Source organism: Monocercomonoides exilis, assembly GCF_001643675.1.
Source record: "Monocercomonoides exilis strain PA203 chromosome Unknown scaffold31-1199392, whole genome shotgun sequence".
NCBI lineage: Eukaryota > Preaxostyla > Oxymonadida > Polymastigidae > Monocercomonoides > Monocercomonoides exilis.
The window spans coordinates 587,622-607,183 of record NW_027150576.1 but is presented as its reverse complement, the minus strand read 5'-3'; the positions used below and the strand labels follow the sequence as shown (position 1 = coordinate 607,183).

At 38.3% G+C, this 19,562-nt stretch overlaps 3 protein-coding genes across 3 annotated transcripts; 2 read left to right on the top strand and 1 right to left on the bottom strand.

Annotated features, from left to right (window-relative positions):
* Positions 1-2,499: 2,499 nt before the first annotated feature.
* On the top strand, positions 2,500-6,670 carry MONOS_8858 (uncharacterized protein; the record flags this gene model as incomplete). The annotated part of the gene is made up of 3 exons (XM_067879304.1): positions 2,500-3,179; positions 3,329-3,839; positions 3,914-6,670. 3 exons carry the CDS (start codon positions 2,500-2,502, stop codon positions 6,668-6,670), a joined length of 3,948 nt encoding a protein of 1,315 aa, XP_067724911.1.
* Positions 6,671-8,230: 1,560 nt separating this feature from the next.
* On the top strand, positions 8,231-14,344 carry MONOS_8859 (putative chromosome transmission fidelity protein 18). The gene is made up of 6 exons (XM_067879305.1): positions 8,231-8,739; positions 8,835-9,029; positions 9,202-9,825; positions 10,217-13,173; positions 13,414-13,926; positions 14,077-14,344. Exons 1-6 carry the CDS (start codon positions 8,290-8,292, stop codon positions 14,090-14,092), a joined length of 4,755 nt encoding a protein of 1,584 aa, XP_067724910.1. The 5' UTR covers positions 8,231-8,289; the 3' UTR covers positions 14,093-14,344.
* Positions 14,225-19,061, bottom strand: MONOS_8860 (uncharacterized protein; the record flags this gene model as incomplete). Its single annotated transcript, XM_067879307.1, has 6 exons — positions 14,225-17,024; positions 17,204-18,164; positions 18,352-18,496; positions 18,554-18,815; positions 18,865-18,957; positions 19,056-19,061. 6 exons carry the CDS (start codon positions 19,059-19,061, stop codon positions 14,538-14,540), a joined length of 3,954 nt encoding a protein of 1,317 aa, XP_067724909.1. The 3' UTR covers positions 14,225-14,537.
* Between the last annotated feature and the right edge of the window lie 501 nt (positions 19,062-19,562).

Genomic DNA, 19,562 nt, shown 5'->3' with positions numbered 1-19,562 from the left:
AACACTGATTTTTTTTTCATTTGAGAAATGCATTTGGGAAACCTGGGGAATTGAAAAGTGGAGCTGGGAGAATGTTGGATGAGAAGAATCAAATGTTTGTTTGAAAGCAATTCCTTCCTTTGTTTGTGTCTCGTTGGGAAGAAAACAGCATTGCCGTATCAGATTCATGCTTTCGGGAGTGGATTGTCATTCGCTGCATTCTTCGTCCCGAGCCATGATGAGGCTTTCACTTTCTTCCTTGGAACCACTGGAGTTTTCCCAATCGGCACACACCTGGTGATTTCTGTTTCAAATTCAGTATTATTGGGGTATTCTTTTTTTCGTTCACGTTTGTCATTTTCAACAGTTTATTTTTCTTTCACACAGTGAGAATGCAGAATGGGAGGATGGCAGTCATCTCTGTTATCTGTAAGAAAATGAGATTGACAAAGGATAAGAGAATAATGCATTCATTCAAATTGGGGATTTTTTTTTAATGTTTTGAAAGGTTTTTGATTCACTTCTTTTCATAAACCAAATCCAAAAGGTTTGAACTTTTGAAAATATAACTTTTTGGAATTTAAATTTTGTTCATTTGGTACGGGTAATTTTTCACCAAATTAATAATAAAAATGAAAGAAACTCATATTTAAAACTAAGCAATATTTTAAAGGTTTAAAGACTTTTTTGTTTGCAGAATGAAATATCTTTATTTATAATTTGTTTTTTGTTCAATAATCTTTTCGAACGAGATTATATTTTTCTTATGAATTCCATCTCAATTCAAAAATAAATTAATAAATAAAAAGTTTCTAATAAAATTCAAATTGAAATTAAATATATTATTCAAAAATCTCAGGACAGAAACGCTTGAAAAAGATGTTATGGTGGTTTTTAATTAAACCTTTTTTCTTATCATGACTAAATATGAAATACAAATATCGAAACAAATATTCAATATTAATTTGCAGCAGTTTGCACGGTTGTATATAAACATATATATGGCATGTATGAATATTTTTGAAATCAAAACTTTTTTCGGAGTGTTTATTTTTCAAAGGTTGTTTGTCACTGAATAGAGATTTTGTATTTTGATGAAAGATTTCATCAAAACCATTTCATAAACAAATGAAAAAGCCAAAATGAAAATGAAGACATCTTTAATTAGTAAAATCACTTTTCAGTATTCTTTTATGAATATTCAAGTGAAATTTTACAATCGAAATTTTAAAATGAAATAATATGATATCATAAATAATCACCCACATCTATTCAAAAACAATATTTTTTTTGTAGTCCTATATATTTTAGAAACAAATAATTTTTGTTTTTTGAAAATCTAACTTTCGATGGATTTTTCCATTTTAATGACGATTCAGCTCATCTTTTGCACATACAACTTATTTTTTCTATGTTATTTACAATTCTAGCTATTTTTTATTTTCTGCAATTTGCTCTTTCTTACAGAATAAAAATCAATCATTTTTGAAAAACAATAGCAATGAGACAAATAAAAAAATAATTTTTCATTAAATTCAGAAGCATTTGACATTAACCAACCATTGAACAAATTGAAATATTAGTTATAGTGTCAACTTTTTAATGGGACTTTTTCCTTAATTGGCACTTTTTATGTTTTTGCTTACAAAATGTCGAGAAACGAGAAGTTGTTTTCAGCATTTTACAAATCCTTTTTAACAGGTTTAATTCTATTTATTTACTGTTTTCATTTTTATTTTCGTTTTTTTACACATCGAGAAATTTCGTTTTTTTGCTAAATTTAATAGGACTTTTTCTAGCCAACCAGGCAACTCAAAAGAAATTGGGGACATGTTTTATATTGCATTTGCTTCGAACGATTAATCTTTAAAACCTTTTTTTTCACAAACACCTTTTTCTTGATTTTTTCGCATTTCAAATTCTCATCAGCATAAAAAACATAAAACTGTTTATTTCTTTATTAATATAATGAAATGAAAAAAATAAAAAAATGATATGAAAAACAAATACTTTGATAATGAAGTGTTGAAAAAATAAAACATTCTCATTTTCTATTTGTCTCAAACTGACAAATGGCGCTTACTAAAAATGATCAATGATCAAACTTTTGTAACGAAGTTAAGTTAGAAACAAAAAGAAAATGAGAATGTTTTATTTTTTCAACACTTCATTAAACAAGAAAGTGGAGAATCAATTCCTTCTCTTATTTGAGAGACGCCACAATCTATGGGTCAGTCGCCCATTTGTGTGTTTTGGTGTATTGGATAAAAAACCACTTTGCGCTTATAAACCCATAGGCGCAAAGAGAAGGAACTACAAAAAACACGAACAGTTTTGAAAACAAAACTTCAAAGGGTGGGAGTGAAAACGGTGGTGGGCAAAGAGAAGGAATTGATTCTCCACTTTCTTTTTTAATTAAAGTGCATAAGCACCTTAATTATCAAGAAAGTGTTTCATCAATTCCTTCTATTATTTGAGAGACGCCGCAATCAATGGGTCAGTCGCCACATTTGATCAATAATGTCTTTTTCACAATTCTCTCCGATTGTTGGACTTACGCCGTCGGCTGAGGCTGCAATGCAGAACAGTGGGGCGCAAAGCCAACCAGGGACCTTTTCTCAACAGGACATCTTATCTTCCGCGTCAATTTTTTCACCTTCGTCATCGGAAAGTTTGACACAGGAGGTGACCCATTCGGATGCCAGAAAGGAAAACGAAGATGACATAGAGATGTCTCAACGTATTTGTCAGGAGTTTGAGGACATTTTTGGAAAGGCGCCAAATTTTTCAATTTATGATCTAAAGCTTTCCACTATATCCGTCCAAGATGTTGTTGAGGAGTATTCAACACAGGATTTTAGCCCATTGTTATCTCAAGAACCACCCGCTTCCAAGAGAACAAAGAACTGGATTAACGATGCGTTAGATCAGGCGGGTTACAAGATGGAGATTTATCTTTTCCAGGCAATTAAAGCTGCGCTCATAGGCTTAGCCGAGATACCGACTTCAAAGGAAGGTGCAAAACAAAGACTGGCTGACATCTTGATTTTGATTACCAAGGCGCTTCAAGAGGCACGAACGGTTCGAATTCAATGCAGGTTTGGTTTCAGGGCTGCCACATTAATGAGTGCAGACGATTCAACGGGAATCCTCATAGAGAGACAGGAACTGATTCTCAGAGAAGCAAGACAAGAAGCTAAGTTTGAAGGAGGTTTCCGAAGACCAACATTTCCTCTAACACGAGTTCAGACTACTGCAAGAGAATAACCAGATACACTTCGAACAAGATTAAGTTATCCCCTTCCTCGTTCAAACCCGCGGTTTTTTCGGAGGTCCCCCCGGTCCTCAGCGCTCGCAAGAAGACAGCAATTCGGAAGAAGGAGGAGCCAGAGCGGTTGGAGCAGGAGACCAAGGGGGCGTCAACAATTTTGGGTCCAGTTCACAAGGAGACAGAGCAGAGGAGGCAGATAGGAGGAAGAACAGCATTGATTATCTCGGCATGGAAGCGAATCGGAGGAGAGAAATTGATAAGCAGAGGAGTACAGGCCATGTGGAAGAGCAAGCAAGCCCGAAAAGCTCTCAGCAAAACTCAATTTAGAGACGGAGCGTTGCTTCTCAACCAACAAAAGATCAAGGAGTTCAAGAAAATATTAGAAGAACAAATACGAACAGGAGTTGTAATCCCAATGGAGCAGAGAGAGGTCAAACACAGAAACAATGTATTTCTCATTCAAAAGAAGTCAGGCAGCTGGAGACAAATTCTCGATTGTCGGAAACTGAATGCAGTGGTGAAAAGAACACATTTCAAGTGCGACGGAGAGAAAACAGTGGAACGGCTGATAAGACGGAAGGATTACGCAGTATCCCTAGACTTGGAACAAGCTTATTATTTAATTCCAGTTTCAAGAGAACTAATTCCCAATCTTGCTTTCAGATTCATGGGAAAAGACTACTCCTTCAAAGGAATGCCTTTCGGCTTTGTAGATGCACCGCGCCTGTTCACACATATAATGAGGAAGGTGACAGCGGAGATAAGAAGAAGATGGGATGTCAGAGTCATTGCCTATTTGGACGACCTTCTTTTTCTGCATCAAGATCAGCAAATCTTGAAGAACATAATACAGGAGATAATCGTATTTTTGGAAAGTCTTGGTCTGCAGATAAACACGAAGAAGTGCAACCTCATACCGAGTTCGCAGTTCAGTTTCCTGGGATTCGAATTGAATACAACCAGCTTCGATGTGTGTCTAACGGAGGAAAGAAGAAAGGCAGTGCGAGAGCTGTGTCACAAGTGGGAGAGAAGGTGCATAAGAGCCAAGACTGTCAGAGAGAAGGACTTAGCATCATTCGTGGGAAAGCTCAGTTCTACACGCTTCGTTCTGCCAGACGCATTTTTGCACCTCCAATCAATCTTCAAATTGTTGCAGAAAGGAGTTTTAACAAACGGATGGGATGGAATGATGAGGCTGAATGCTTCAATCCTCCAGCAGATAAGAAGATGGAGATGGACATTGAGGAAGAATACCAGACGCAGACTAAATCCAGTGTTTATTCCAGAAGCAGTTCTAACCACAGATGCATCAGAACGCTCCTGGGGAGCAGCCCTCAGAATAAACAGAATGTCACTAGATTGTCACAGTCGTTTTCCATTCTCTGTGAAAAACCAATCATCCAACTACAGAGAATTAAAAGCAGTGGAACTTGCATTAACTCACTTTGCCCCAATCCTATCAGAAAGTCGGATATCACAGATACAACTTCGGTCAGACAATTCAACAGTTGTTTTCAACGTGAACAGATGGAATGCAGGAAGGAATCTCCGTCAAACACTCAAAAGGATATGGACATTGAAGGAGAAATTGAAAATAGTCCTGAAAGCAGTTCATCTCCCCGGATAACAAAACACAAGAGCCGATGCTTTGTCCCGCCTGGAAAGAGTTGGAGGCTACAGAATTACAGACGAAGAACTCTCTCAGATTCTTGTGGTGCTATAAGTTACTCCAACAATGGACGCCTTTGCAGCTCAACACAACCACAAGGTCGAGCGTTGGCGTGGAATAGGAAGCCCATTGGGAGAAGACGGTCTAGCATATCCATGGAAGAAAGAGTGCGTTCTGGCACACCCCCCAGTTCCCCTGATACCAATGACGATTCGGAAGGCACAGAAGGAGAGAGTACCAGTAGTATTACTCTTGCCGAACTGGAATGGGCAGAACTGGGATGTGCTATTGGAGAAGACGCCTCATCGGACATTCGAATGGAGGAGTCTGAGAACAGTACTGAGAAAGGGACCATCAATGGCAAGCACAGGTGCATGTCTTCCTCCAGGCCGGTTAAGAGTCATATTGATCAATCCACAAGAGTTAAAGGCGAGAGCTGGTGGAGAAGGGCTTTGGAAGAAAGATCTTTCCCAGTTTCATTGGCAGAGGAGTGCATATCGGGAATTGCTCAGTCGACGTGGGATGGATATTTATTCGGCTTCGCACACTTTGGAGAACAGTGGGAAAAGAGTGATATGGGCATAATTCCAGAGGATATTCACGAGTGGGCAGCTCGATGTTCCAGCATATTTATTACACTTAGAGACAATGGAATGAAGCTGTCATGTTTGCAGCTCATCCGCTCAGCAGTTTCATTTTTCACAAGCTTGGTTTACAACACAAATTTAGGGGATTTTCCGATAATAAAAATATTGTTTAGAGGGTTTAGAAGAACGGAGACGACAAGAAATAAGAAGATTCAAGAGATCTGGAATCCGAAGACCATTTTGACATACTTTTCTAATCTTGGAGAAAATCAAAGCTTGAGTTTCAAACATCTGACAATGAAAGCCATTGTGCTCACCATGTTATTCACTGCGTGCAGGTTTACAGAGTTGGAAAGGGTAGATATGGAACGATCCATATTTGAGCAGGAAAGAATAAACTTGGACACAAGGCTCAAAACATCGCTCAATCGAACAGAGATTGCCGTTCCTTTTTTAAATGAAAACCCGACAATTTGCCCAGTTTCGGCTATTCAGGTTTTGTGGGAAGAAATACAAAGAAGAAGACCAGATGGAAATAAATTGTTTTTAAATACCGAAACTTTTCAGCCTCTAACAGTGGAAGGCATCAGACGATTAGCAAAGGAGACGTTAAAGGAAGCAGGAATTCAAAGCCATTTTACTCCTTATTCAACAAAGGATGCAACACTTTCAACGCTAACGATGTCTGGAATTCCACCAACTCAGATTGCGAAGTTTGCCCGTCTTTCCCCTAGAACAGACACTTTGGTGAAGCATTATGTGAAGGCCAATCTTGCTTCAACCTTGTGGAAAGTGATTGCCTCAACTATGAACGTTCCCAGTGAAGAGTTAGCAACCAAGCTGTGTTCCGAAGATGGTGGCAATGCGTACGCCAGTCCAGAAAGAGACCAGAGGAACAAAAATGATATACGAGCAATGGAATCTGGGATGGTACTGAGGGACAAGAAGCGCCTGATGAAGCCATGTTTGAGTGAGGAAGAAGCTAGAGATACTGTTGAATTTCCCTCTCGAGTGGATGAGCCTGATGAGGAGATGGAGAATCAGAAGTCACTTAAAGAGCGATTCATTATTCGAACAAGATCACAAGCAAAAAAGGAGGATGAGAGCAACAAAGCAAAGAGGACGCACATTGTGGTAGTAATGATGGCTTCATCATCCAACTAATTGATTCTCTCAAATAAAAGAAGGAATTGATGAAACACTTTCTTGATAATTAAGGTGCTTATGCACTTTAATTAAAAAAGAAAGTGGAGAATCAATTCCTTCTCTTTGCCCACCACCGTTTTCACTCCCACCCTTTGAAGTTTTGTTTTCAAAACTGTTCGTGTTTTTTGTAGTTCCTTCTCTTTGCGCCTATGGGTTTATAAGCGCAAAGTGGTTTTTTATCCAATACACCAAAACACACAAATGGGCGACTGACCCATAGATTGTGGCGTCTCTCAAATAAGAGAAGGAATTGATTCTCCACTTTCTTGTTTAATGAAGTGTTGAAAAAATAAAACATTCTCATTTTCTTTTTGTTTCTAACTTAACTTCGTTACAAAAGTTTGATCATTGATCATTTTTAGTAAGCGCCATTTGTCAGTTTGAGACAAATAGAAAATGAGAATGTTTTATTTTTTCAACACTTCATTATCAAAGTATTTGTTTTTCATATCATTTTTTTATTTTTTTCATTTCATTATATTAATAAAGAAATAAACAGTTTTATGTTTTTTATGCTGATGAGAATTTGAAATGCGAAAAAATCAAGAAAAAGGTGTTTGTGAAAAAAAAGGTTTTAAAGATTAATCGTTCGAAGCAAATGCAATATAAAACATGTCCCCAATTTCTTTTGAGTTGCCTGGTTGGCTAGAAAAAGTCCTATTAAATTTAGCAAAAAAACGAAATTTCTCGATGTGTAAAAAAACGAAAATAAAAATGAAAACAGTAAATAAATAGAATTAAACCTGTTAAAAAGGATTTGTAAAATGCTGAAAACAACTTCTCGTTTCTCGACATTTTGTAAGCAAAAACATAAAAAGTGCCAATTAAGGAAAAAGTCCCATTAAAAAGTTGACACTATAAAATTTCTAAAGAATAATTTATATAAATAATTTTTTTTTCATGTTAAAAAGAATAACTATATTCACGAATAGATAACATTTTTGTGAAAAAACTGAATGTTGATTGAGGAGATGATATGAAAATAAAATAACTGCGACAAAATTCCTTCACACATTAAAGAATAAAAAAGTTAATGAAAAAAAATGAATATTTGATTATTTCAATATTTATTAATTTCTTTCTTTAAATGTTAATGCTATCATTTTTTAACGGGAAGATATTATTAACAACAGTACAAACAGTTTTTTTCCGTCTATTTGTGATACATCACTGCTAATGAAGGAAAGAGATATGGAAAAAAATATTTTGATTTATGAATTTTGTTCCATTCAATATTTTCGTAATTTATTTTCTCAATTTGAGAATTTTTCAGTAATTTTTTGCATCGTTGCGATTGATTTTTAATGAAATGATTGAAGAAAAAGAATGGAACAAATAGAAGGTTTTTTCATAATGCAAAAATTTTTGCCCATATTCTTTTTTCATTTTCTGTTTCAGTTTCATTTTAATGAAGCCAAATTATTCAAGGTTATATCCGTATAATCGAAAAAATTGAATGCTCATTCTGGTTTATCAGGTTTATGATTGTGTCAATAATAAAAAATCAATTCTGAAACCATAACATTTTTATCATTATTTGAACAAAATCAAATTTGAAAGAAACTGTGTTTATATAAATGAGTTTCTCTTCACGCGATGGTGAATCAAGAGAAGGAATTACAACACTAGATGCTCCATGGGAACCTCTTGGATTCGAGCCAATAATTACAAAAAAAGAACGCGAATCATGCTCTGGTCCGCTTTCCATCACATGTGTGTTTCCATATGCTGATCCAACATTCGACAGATTTGACAGCAACAATGAGAAGACAGAAATAAATTCTTATGGAGAGTTACTTCCGAAAGCGTCGCGCTTTTGGTTGAAAGAACTCCATTTTGATCTTGCAGCAAAAAATCCGTTATTTTTGAACTTTTCAAATGTTTGTTTAAAAAACAAGCAAAGTGAAAGCAAGCATGCACAAACTTCCCAACAGTTTATTTCTTTATCTTCAGAAAAAGGAAGAGATCAAATCGACAAAGGAATGTTTAAAAAAATACATATTCTAATGGAAGACATACAAGAGAATGTTTGTAAGTTTCATTATTTATCAAGTGCAAATTGTTTAAATTTTATTGTAATATTGCTTGTATCAACAAAATTTCGCTGTTTTTGAACAATAAGATCATACAAGAAATTGCGATTGAAGAAAAGCGTGCAAAGAAACAGAAGAAAAGAGAAAAAACTGCATTTTCAAAGTTGCAACAAAATGATCCAAAAAGCATTCCAATTGGAAAAAAGTTAGAGTTGCACGATGCCTCGCGTTTGCTTGTTGAAAAATATGAACCTCGAAAATTTTCAGAACTTATAACAAATCCTGTATGGAATAATATGCTATTTATCTGAAAATGAATGCTTTTAGATGCTATATAAGCCTTTTTTTTATAAATTCTTTTTTATTGAATAATATTCTTTGCAATTAAATTATATTTTTTTCCATTTCTTTGATTGCTTATACATGCCAAACATTAACTTTTATCAAAACTATCAGGATTTGAATGTGGAACTGCTCCGATGGCTGAAAACATGGGATCCTGTAGCCTTTCACAGGCCTCTCTCTATTAAGCCCCGTCCGCTGAATGCACCTTTTCCTCGCAAATTTGAGTGGAACACACGAGCAGGAGGTGATTACAAGGGATTCACCAGAGAAAGAACAGGGCAATTTAGCAATGAGAGTTGGAAAGGAAGCGGCAAATACGGAAAAACAGGGAGTTTCCAGGCAGGAAAGGCGAATGAGCTCAGCAGCAGAAGCTCAGCAGTCGCTCCGCAGACCAATTATCGTTCTTCTTTGCCTTCGAGTTCGTCTCTTCCGTATTCAGCTAAGTCTCCTTCAGGATTCTTCGGAAACCAGAAGAAGACGAGCGAGAAGGTCATTGCGCTCCAAAAGCAGCAGCAGGAGGAGGAGGCAGAGGAAGGAACAAGAGAAAGCACAAATTTCAGAGGCGAACAAGCTAACAGACCGTATAAGCAGGGTGAGATGGCAGGAAGAGGTGAGAGGAAGTTTGAAGGCAGCGGGTGGAGAGGCGGGTGGAAGAACGGAGATGGAAAACAGGCGAATCAGCCGCCTACGGAATATGAGACATTGCTGGGCGAAGATGGGAGGCCAATTCAAAAGGTGTGATATTTTTTTTTCACTGTTATTGTTTGATATGTTTAACATAATCTTTTTTTTATTTTCTTTTTTAAATACCATTTATTTTCTTTTTTCACTTATTTCTCAAATCTGAAATGCGCGTTTGAAATTGCTGAAATTGTGAATTTGAAACAAATTGACATTCAAATTATTCATCATGCTGTAACCAACCATCGTAATCATCTATTTCAACAAACAAACAAACAAATAAACATTTAATTAATTAATATCAACCCATACTCCCTTTCTCAAAAAAATAACTCTATAATTTTTTTTTCAAATTCCTAAATTCACTTTCTTTATCTTTATCTCTTTCTTTCTTTCTCTTTCTCTTTCCCTTTCTCACTCTTTCTCTCATTTATATTAAAACAAGATTGTCATTCTTTCTGGCCCCCCAGGCACAGGAAAGACGACAGCTGCACGTGTAATAGCGAGGCATGCAGGGTATCGTGTGGTTGATGTGAATGCGAATGAAATGGCAGGCGGGAGGAAGAAAGACAAAGAGGCTTCTGCGAAGGACAAGGCGAAAGGCAGAAGAGGAGGAGGAGGAGGAAAGGGAGGGAGCAGTCTTGTTGCAGTGGAGAGAAACGAGGGAGAAGGAGAAAATGGAGGTGAAAGAGAGAGAGAGAGAGAAAGCAATCTGACAGAGAAGATTTTGGACATTGTGGAAAGCGAGTCTTTGAAGCTGAATGCAACCAGAAGGAATATACTGCCTTTCTCTTCTTCTTCATCTTCCTCTTCCTCTTCTTCCTTCTCTTCTTCTTCTTCTTCTTCTCAAACATCAGTCACTTTGGATGCCAGCGAGCTGATGAAGCCAGTGTGTGTGATTGTGGATGAGCTGGATGCGCTGCGCTCGACTGAGAAAGAAGTGAGAGGAATACAAATGCTTGTTGACTTGTGCGAAGGGAAGCTGAAGAAGAAGAAGAGGAAGAATGGAGAGAACGGAGGAAAAGGGGGCGCAAAGGGGCAAAAGGGAGGGAAGCAGAAGGAGGAGGGGAATAAAGGTGCAAATGAAGAAGAAGAAGAAGAAAACGAAGGAAGTTCAAGCAGTGAAGATGAAGACGAGAATGAAAAAGCCTCAGCAAAAAAGAGAATGAAGATAACTTCACTTGCTTCCAAATTCAACAAAAAGTCCAATCAAAAGAATAATTATGTACAATTGTCTCGTCCCATCATCATCATTTGCAACGATCCGTATAATCCCCTCATCCGCCCTCTTCTTCGCGTTGCCCGCCATCTCCAATTTAAGCCCTTTGCAACACCCGAAAGAGCTTCTTCTTCTTCTTCTTCTTCTTCTCTTCTCCGTTCGTCTTTGTACTTGTCTTCTGCTTTTTCCTCTTCATTCACCAGCTCCTTGCTCACCCCAACGATCACATACACTTCTTCTCCTCTTCTCAAGCGCATTCAGTTCATCTGCCAGAAGGAGAACCTTCCTTTTAGCATTTCTGGCTGTGATGCTCTTTTGAAGGAGAAGAACGGAGATGTGAGAGCAGTTTTGAATGAGATACAGCTGAGGAGGGGGTGCAGAGAGGAAGGGGAAGAAGAGGAGATGAAGAGGAAGAAAGAGGAAGGAGAGGAAGAGGAAGAAGAGGATGATGATGAAAGCAGCAGTAGTAGTGAAGAAGAGGAAGAGGAAGGTGATGAAGAAGGCAAAATGAAGAAAGAAAAGAAGAAGAAACAAAAGCAAATTGAAAAAGAGCAGAAGGAGAAGAAGAAAGCAGCTGAAGAAGAGCGAAAGATGATTGACATTTTGAAGGAGCAGAAGGAGAAAAGGAAGAGAAATAGAAATGGAGAGATTATTATTCAATCGTTGAGTGGAAGGTATGGAAGCATAGGAGAAGATGAAGAAGACGATGGAGACGATGATAAGGAAGTGTATGGAGGAGAAGAGATGGAGTTTGGAAGGAGGAGGATTCTTGGAGGAGGAGGAGGAGGAAAAGAAGGGAAAGGAGAAGAAAGTGAGGGAGATGATGATGAAGATGAAGAGGAAGAGGAAGAGGAGGAGGAAGAAGAAGAAGATGGAAATGTGGATGAAATACTCAAAATGAGCGATGCGAGGCGAAATGTGTTCTTTCTGCGGAACAAAAGGCAGATGAGGAGAATGGAGAGAGAAAGAGAAGCGATTGAAGAAGAGAAAAAAAGAAGAGAAAAGCAGAAGGAAGCCGAGAAAAGAAGAGAACAACTGCAGAAGTTTTCCCGGTTTGGCATGTTTGACATCATCAATTTAGTCTTCACTCCAAACATTCTCTGCAATTTTGAGGATATTTCGCGTATTTTGACAATGTCATCGTCTTCGACGACTTCTTCTTCTTCTTCGGCATCTGTCTCTTTGGAGCCAGAGAGAGTGATGGAGTGGATGTGGTGCTCATTTCCATATGCTTTCCACAAATGGAATCCAAATCAGCAGAATTATTCATCGTCATCTTCATCGTTTTCTTCTTCTTCCTCCTCCTCTTCCTCTTCTTCCTCTTCTTCATTCAATTCACAAAAGACTTCTTCTTTCGGTTCTTCTTCCTCTTCCTCCTCCTCCTCTTCTTCTTATTCTACTCTTTCCCCTTCACAAACACTCCACCAGCTGGAAGTGATGTCTGAACTTGACGAAATCGCCTCGTTTTCTGACACATTTTCCCGTTCTGCAAAGACAAAACAGTCTTTTTCGTCTCTTCGCTTGCTTCCTTATCTTTCTGCTCGCTTCCACATTGCAGCTACTCCTTCTGCCTCTCAAAAAAAGACAGATACTTATTCATCATCTTCTTCCTCCTCCTCCTCTTCCTCTTCTTCTCTTCTCTTCCACTCAAAACCTTCTCTTCCCTCTCCTTCCCACCATCAATTCACTGCTCCTCCTCCTTTCCTCCTCAGAGATCTTTCCTTTGCCGTGTCTGACTCTCTTTCTCGCCTTCGTCGCTTTTTGAGTGGAATCCAACCGCATATTCGTCCCTATGTGAGTGGCGAATGTGGAATCAACACGTCTTCTTCTTCTGCTCTTACCACCTCGGCTTCATTCACAGTGCAGCCTTCTTCCTCTTCTTCTCTTTCGTCTGCTCAGCAGATTCTGAAGTATCTGCCTCTGATCTGTTTCCCCCCGCTTTACACTTCAAATACTTCGTTTTCAAATGCAAATTCCATTCTTTCTTCTTTTTCTTCCTCTTCTTCTTCTTCTCTTCTTGCCTCTTCTTTATCATTCCTCAATGCAAAGAAAGATGGCTCTTCAGACACGGCCATGATGTATTCAACTTCTACACAGCAGAGCGGCTTGCAGCGTGTTGTGGCTATTTTTGCAGACTATGGCATCTCATTCAAACAGGCTGGGGCTGAATATGTGATGGAACCGTATGTTTTATATTTGAGAGAAAGAGAGATTGAATGAAAATATAATTTTTATTTTTATTTTATTTTATTTTTTGGAGAGAGAAATGAAAAACCAGATTAATGAAAATAGAAATAATAAAACGAAAAATATTTTTTTCTTGCTGTTTTGATTGAATTGTTTATAATCTGTCATGTTTTTCATTCGGAAATTTACATTTTTCTTTTCTTTTATTTGCCATTTTTAATATAACCTTTTCCCAGTCAACTTAATCCGCTGATGACGCTGAACCCCGAAGCTGATCTGCCTTCAAGCAAAAAACAGCTTCTGTCACATTTGATAGAGATTGAGCAGATGAGAAGAGCAGAAATAGGAATAATGAAGAAGATGGAGAAGAAGAAAGAGAAAGATGTTAATAATAGAAATGAGGGAAAAGAAGGAAATGCAAAAGAAGGAGAAAAAGAAGGAATGAAAACCGTAGAGCAGTTGCAGAATATCAGTGAAAATGCGATATCTTCAAATAGATCTTCTCTTTCTTCTCCTTTCAACAACAAGAGACAAGAATTAAATAACCTATCAAAACTGTTTCCTTCAGCATCATCTTTTTCTTCCTCTTCCTCTTCCTCTTATTCTTCTTCTTCTTCTCGAAATCCTCAATCCGCTGCTCAACATCAGATCTCACAAATCCTTCAGCCTTTAAGTGCAGCGTGGACAAAACCAATTGTCGCATACAAGTTCAAAGAAGGATACACTTGTTCTGTTAGAAAAGCTGTCAGGTTTGCGTATATTTATTTTTTGTGTTTACAAAATTTGAAATTTGAAATTTTTGTTTTCTAATAAAATAACGCTATTTGCTCTTCAAATGTCAAAATGATTTCAAATTTTCCTTTTTCATTCACTCTTTCATTTTCTCTCAATATCTTCAGATTTTCAGATTTTTAAAAACAAAATGAAAATATCAGGGAAATGTGCTGTTGTTTAACTCGACAATGAGGCAATTTGAATATTGTTTTTCTTTTTCCATGCATTTTTAATTTGAAATTGCTAAGAAAAATTTCACTTATTTTGAAAATATTTTTCATTGTGTTTGCAATTCATTTCACAAAACGCAATGAACTTTGAATTTTGAATAGTGAATTGAAAATTTTGAGAAGAAGAGAAGAAAAAGAAATAAATACTAATTGCAAAGAAAACTGCATTGAAGCATTCATTTTTTTTTTTTTTTTCTGAAGTGATGAATGCTTCACATTCCTTTTTCTTTTTGTTTGGAAAAAAGAATGTGAAGTGAAACTTCAATGCATTTCTTTGCATTTCTTTCTGTTTTTAAAGAAAAAAATACCCTAATTTTTTTTATAAATAACTTCTTTTTTCCTTTCTTCTCTTCTTTTCATTCAAAATCAAAGAATTTTTTCAACTTCTTCCTCTCCTTCGCACTTATCCTTCTTGCATAAAACTCATTCCAAGCACCTTGTTCTTCCCCTTTTTTCTTAAACATCATCAAAATCCCTTTCACAGCCTCCTTCAGCCCACTTTCCACCTCTCCTCCCTTCCAGCTGGCATACATCCTCAGAACAGAAGACAACTCAGGGAAAAACAGCTGAGGAGAAGAAGAAATTGCCTTTGTTATCCCCGAAAATGCAACAAGCTGCTCACTCGCTGTGTCTGCTGTGTAGTGTGACAGATACGCCAGCCACAGCCTCACCGCCGAGGGAGAAGGAACAAGCCGAGGCAGGGCATTCACCAGCGCCTCGTACTCTTCGTCTTCACTCTTCTCCAATTTGAACATGAAAGCTGGGTTTTGGCGAGGCGGGACAGAATACTGCGACACAACAGCTGCCACCTCAGCAGGAGAAAACAAGGCGATGCGAGCACAACACTCAGCAATGTTTGTGAGGGTGGCAGTGGTCTCTTCGTGCTGCCAGGGAGAAAATGTCTCGTAATTCGATGATTGATCAGAGGATGATGAAGAAGATGATGATGATGATGACATCACTGACAGTTCATTCATTCCTCCCACATTTATTATGTTTCCTTTCTTTCTGTGCTTCTTCACTCGCATAAACGGGTGATCATCGTCAACTGTTGTCTTTGTGTCGCAGCTGAAGAAAACAAGAAGCTGTTTAATCAGAAGCTGCTTGTCAAACGTGAAGGAGGCTCCTAATGCGACAATCACTTCACTTAAACACCACACAACATTGCCAAGTGAAGGAGGCAAGTATTTCAACTTTGTTCTGGAAGATGAAGAAGAAGATGACGACGATAAAGTGCTTGTAGAAGCAGATGCAGCAGCAGAAGAAGAAGAAGAAGAATTGCAGCCTGTTTTCTCTGCTTCTTCTGTCAGAAAAGTCGAGATGGAAGAAAGTGTCTCTGCCAAAATCGGGTTCAGCAGCCCCACATTCTGCTTAGCAATCGATGCAATCACAGCACATGTGGCAGAGAACACATTCACATGGCGCAGGCTGAGGCAGTACAGCAGCACCGAATGAAGAGAGTCCAAAGAAAGAGAAGAAAGAGAAGGCAAGCCGGCAGAAGAAATGAGTGTATCCAGGCAGTTAAGCGGAGTAACCAGCAGGTCTGTTTGCATGTCGTCGTCTTCACTGAATGCAAAAAGAGGCTGAGGAGGCAGAGTTTCTCCGGATGTGCTTCCAAAAGCAGCTATTTCTCCGTTCTGCGCACTTTGTATGCTTTGTGCATTCATCTCCTTTTTAACTCTTATTCTCTCTGCTTCTTTCTTCTTCCACTCCACAATCTGTGCCATGTAGTCAAACAGCACTTTCACCAGCATCGCTGCAAAGGGAGAGGAAAACGAGCCAGCCATTTGGATGATGCTATCCAGAAAGCTCACCAGATGCTCCGCCGTCTTTTCTTCGTTCCTCGCCACTGCCTTTTGGATACGCTGGCAGACGGAATTGAAGATGACTGAAAGAGATTCCTGGCTCTGAAGAGGGAGCGGGCAGTACGAAAACACAGGCGTGAGCACATGAATGAGGAACAGTAGGTTCCTCTTCGAGCAGATTTCGAGCGACGCAAAGGCAGCTGGGATGATTGTGGTGATGAAAAGACTGATCTTCTCCTTCACAGCGCCCACAATCTTCTTCATTGCACACGAGGCCGCCCGCTGCACCCTTTTGTTCCTGTCCTGCCATCCTCTGCACAGCGTCTGTATTGCTCTTTCCAGAAGAGACAAGTCTGGAGCGAAAGGAATCTCTGTCTCGGCGTCGTTCGTGTTTCTTCTGTTGTATGTGTGGAGAGTGATCAGTGAACCCATCTTGTTGATTGTCGGACACTGCACGGAAGATGAGCTGTCATAATCTCCAAGTGAAGAAATGCCTCCTCCTCCTCCTCCTCCTCCAAAGTCTTCCTCATTGCTGTCTTCATCATCATCATCTTCATCATCGTTATCGCTAACACCCCCTGCTTTCCTTCTTCTTTCTCTTCTCCTCAAAATCTTCGCTTTTTCTCTGTCGTCTTCTTCTTTTCCGATCGGCCCGCTCAGCCAGCGTGACAGGTATCCCAAACACCAATTGCACCGCATGCGGATCATTGGGTGAGGAGAAGAGGCAGCCAAAGAGAGAATCCAGCCAGCTATTCCAAGAAGATAGGAAGAGGAAGAGGAAGAAGAAGTTGGTGATGAGGTTGTTTGAGGAGAAGGAGAAGGAAAAGAAGCAGCACCTGAAGGTGATGGGAAAGGTGAAGTGGATGAAGTGACAGGGGCAAAGATCTCCACACGATAATGGCAGATGAAACCGATTATCACAAGCGCAGATTCAGACAAAAGCCAATTCGGCTCGTCAGGTGAAATGAGCAGTGATTGAATGGCTGGTGAAACAGAAGGGGAAAAAGAGGGCTGGGAAGAAGGGGCAGAGGATAGAGCCTATTTTATTTTATTTTATTTTATTTTATTTTTTGGATGGATTGTTAATAAGAAAAAGATAATAGATTAATTAAAAAAGAAGGGAAAAAAAGAAAGAAAAACAAAAAATATTTTCAAATAAAATTGAAATTTAAAAAATTTAAAAAAACAAATCAAAAATAATCAAAGGCATCGCATACAAACATCACCCCCAGGATCTGAATGATCGGCTGAGTGAGTGCCGTGCCGTAGACAATGCAGAACATCTGCAGCGCCAACAGGCAGCTCGTCCTTTCCGTCCACATGCCATTCGTCTGTTTGAACATCACATCATCCTCTCCATCTTCTGCCGAGTCCCCAAACTTGTTGAATGCCTCATCCTCAAATTCTTCTTCATCGTCGTCTTCGCCGTCGTCATAGTTATCGTTATCATTCTCTCCTCCTCCTCCTCCTCCTCCTCCTCCTCCTCCTCCTCCTCCTCCCACCCAGCTTCTCCCGCCTCCCTTTGCCCTCACCGCGCCAAACGCCACAGGTACGTCTGTGTCCCTGTCTGCCACATCTGCATCGTCCCTGAAGAACGGCATCTCCTCTGCCAGCTCATCTCTGCTCATCTTTATGCGGCTCACTACCATCACGATGATATCGCCCAGTCTGCTTGTGACTGCCTCGCTAGTCGCAATCGCCTCGTTGTCTGCCATTTCGCTCCAGAAGTCGCAGGCTGCCAGGCGCACGTCGGCATCGGCGTCGGTCATGGCAGAGAGGATATGGGCGATGAGCTCAGCCAGCCCGGGGAGCAGCAGGCGGGCAATGGCATCGGGCTGCTGGGACTGCTGTTGAGGCTGCTGTGTTGTTGATGAAGCTGTGATTGTCTGAGAAGAAGAAGGGGAAAAAGAAGAAGAAGAAGAAAAGGAAGAGGAAGAAGATAAAGCAGAAATCTGGACGAGCTTTGTGAATGAGCGGATGATGCACTTGCGGATAAGCGGGGAAGGCGATATGCGATGTGCAAAAAGAATTGGCAGAAGAGTCGGAAGAGAAGAGAAAAACGAAGGCGGGCTGTTACAGACAAATAAATAGATGATCTCAAATGCATGAGCCTGTAGGTTCGCATGAGTAGGATCATTGGCAAGCCTCAGGAGAGAAGGATACACAAGAGAAAAAATCCTGTAAATAGAGATGATGAAATATTGTATAAGATAAATAGCATTTCGAAATAAATCAGAATATAATATTGAAGATTCACATGGTATAAAAATTCCAAAAATAAAAGAAAAATATAAAATTTAAAAAAGTATTTTTTAGATTTGGGTTTTATTAAACACTTGTTTGTTTTCACAATTTTTTAACAAACATTTCATTTTGTTTGTTCGTGAAAGAAGCAATTTTTGGCTGAACGATCATATAAAACGCTTGCATGGCACCATCAACAACAAGCAAGTTTTCGCGCTCCATGAGTTTGATTAATGCCTGAAATGAGTCCCAACTTTCGCTCAAACCTGTTTTTCAAAAAAACGCTGAAAAAAGTTTTTTTTAACGATTTGAAAATATCGAACCTTCTTTCTCTACAAAGGATGAGTATAACACGGTTGCAATGTGTCTCGTTCTTTCATTTTCATTTCCAAGGTTTTCAAAAGCAATATGTTTACAAAAAATGAGTTGTTCCTCTTTAAAATTAAAGCAAGAATCGAAAATCAGATTTTTCAGCTGAGTCATAGCAAATTTTCTAATAGTTTCATTGTCAAGCATTCCATCAAATGAAATCCAGCACAAATAGAGAGGATAGTCTACAATTGATAATTTACATTGAGACAAAGTCTTCAAATGCAATAATAAATATATGATGGATTTCTATGAATGCTCATACTTGATAAAGTTTGCGTTGAGCCGCGGAATCAGCAATAACAGATGTGGAAAATGTTTTTATGAGTTGAGCAAGAATATCTGCATTTGGACTCCACTAAATAAAAGTTCAGCAAATGATAAATAATTGCGAATATAAATTATTATTGTTTCCAAATTCATTGCTTAAAAACATGAAAAATTGAATTAAAAAACCTGCATCAAAAACTTTCAGATCAACAACTTCTCATATATTTTTTGGAGTGAAGATAATATTTTCTGTAAATACTTGAAATTTTTGAAAGATTATGCTTTTAGTTTATCATTAAAAGGTTTTTGAAAAATAATAAAATTTTGACGATTCGTTACCGGCTTATTATTGCAAAATGCTAAATTCGAATAATCAAAATTTTCTCTTTTTAACAATCAATTCGAATAAAACTTCACCTTGTGAAAATATATAATCCTTTATTTGGCAAATGGTTCTTATCAACCACGTTGAAAAATATATTTTTAACAAAAAATAATCAAAGAAAGAATATTGATTATTTGTTTCTTAATAGCCATTTGCGAAAAAATCTGAAATTTTTTTTTGACTTCCCATTCGGATGAATCAATTCTTTCCTCATTCTCATCTGATGATATATCTTATATTCACACTCTATCTGAGTCCAATAATTCATCTTCGTTTTAGATATCGGAGCTTGTATCTTCTTCCTCTTC

Coding starts and splice junctions, on each gene's coding strand:
- MONOS_8859 (XM_067879305.1), top strand. CDS start 8,290: ATGAGTTTCTCTTCACGCGATGGTGAATCAAGAGAAGGAATTACAACA. Junction 9,030..9,201: donor CAGAACTTATAACAAATCCT/GTATGGAATAAT, acceptor CAAAACTATCAG/GATTTGAATGTGGAACTGCT. Junction 9,826..10,216: donor ATGGGAGGCCAATTCAAAAG/GTGTGATATTTT, acceptor TATTAAAACAAG/ATTGTCATTCTTTCTGGCCC.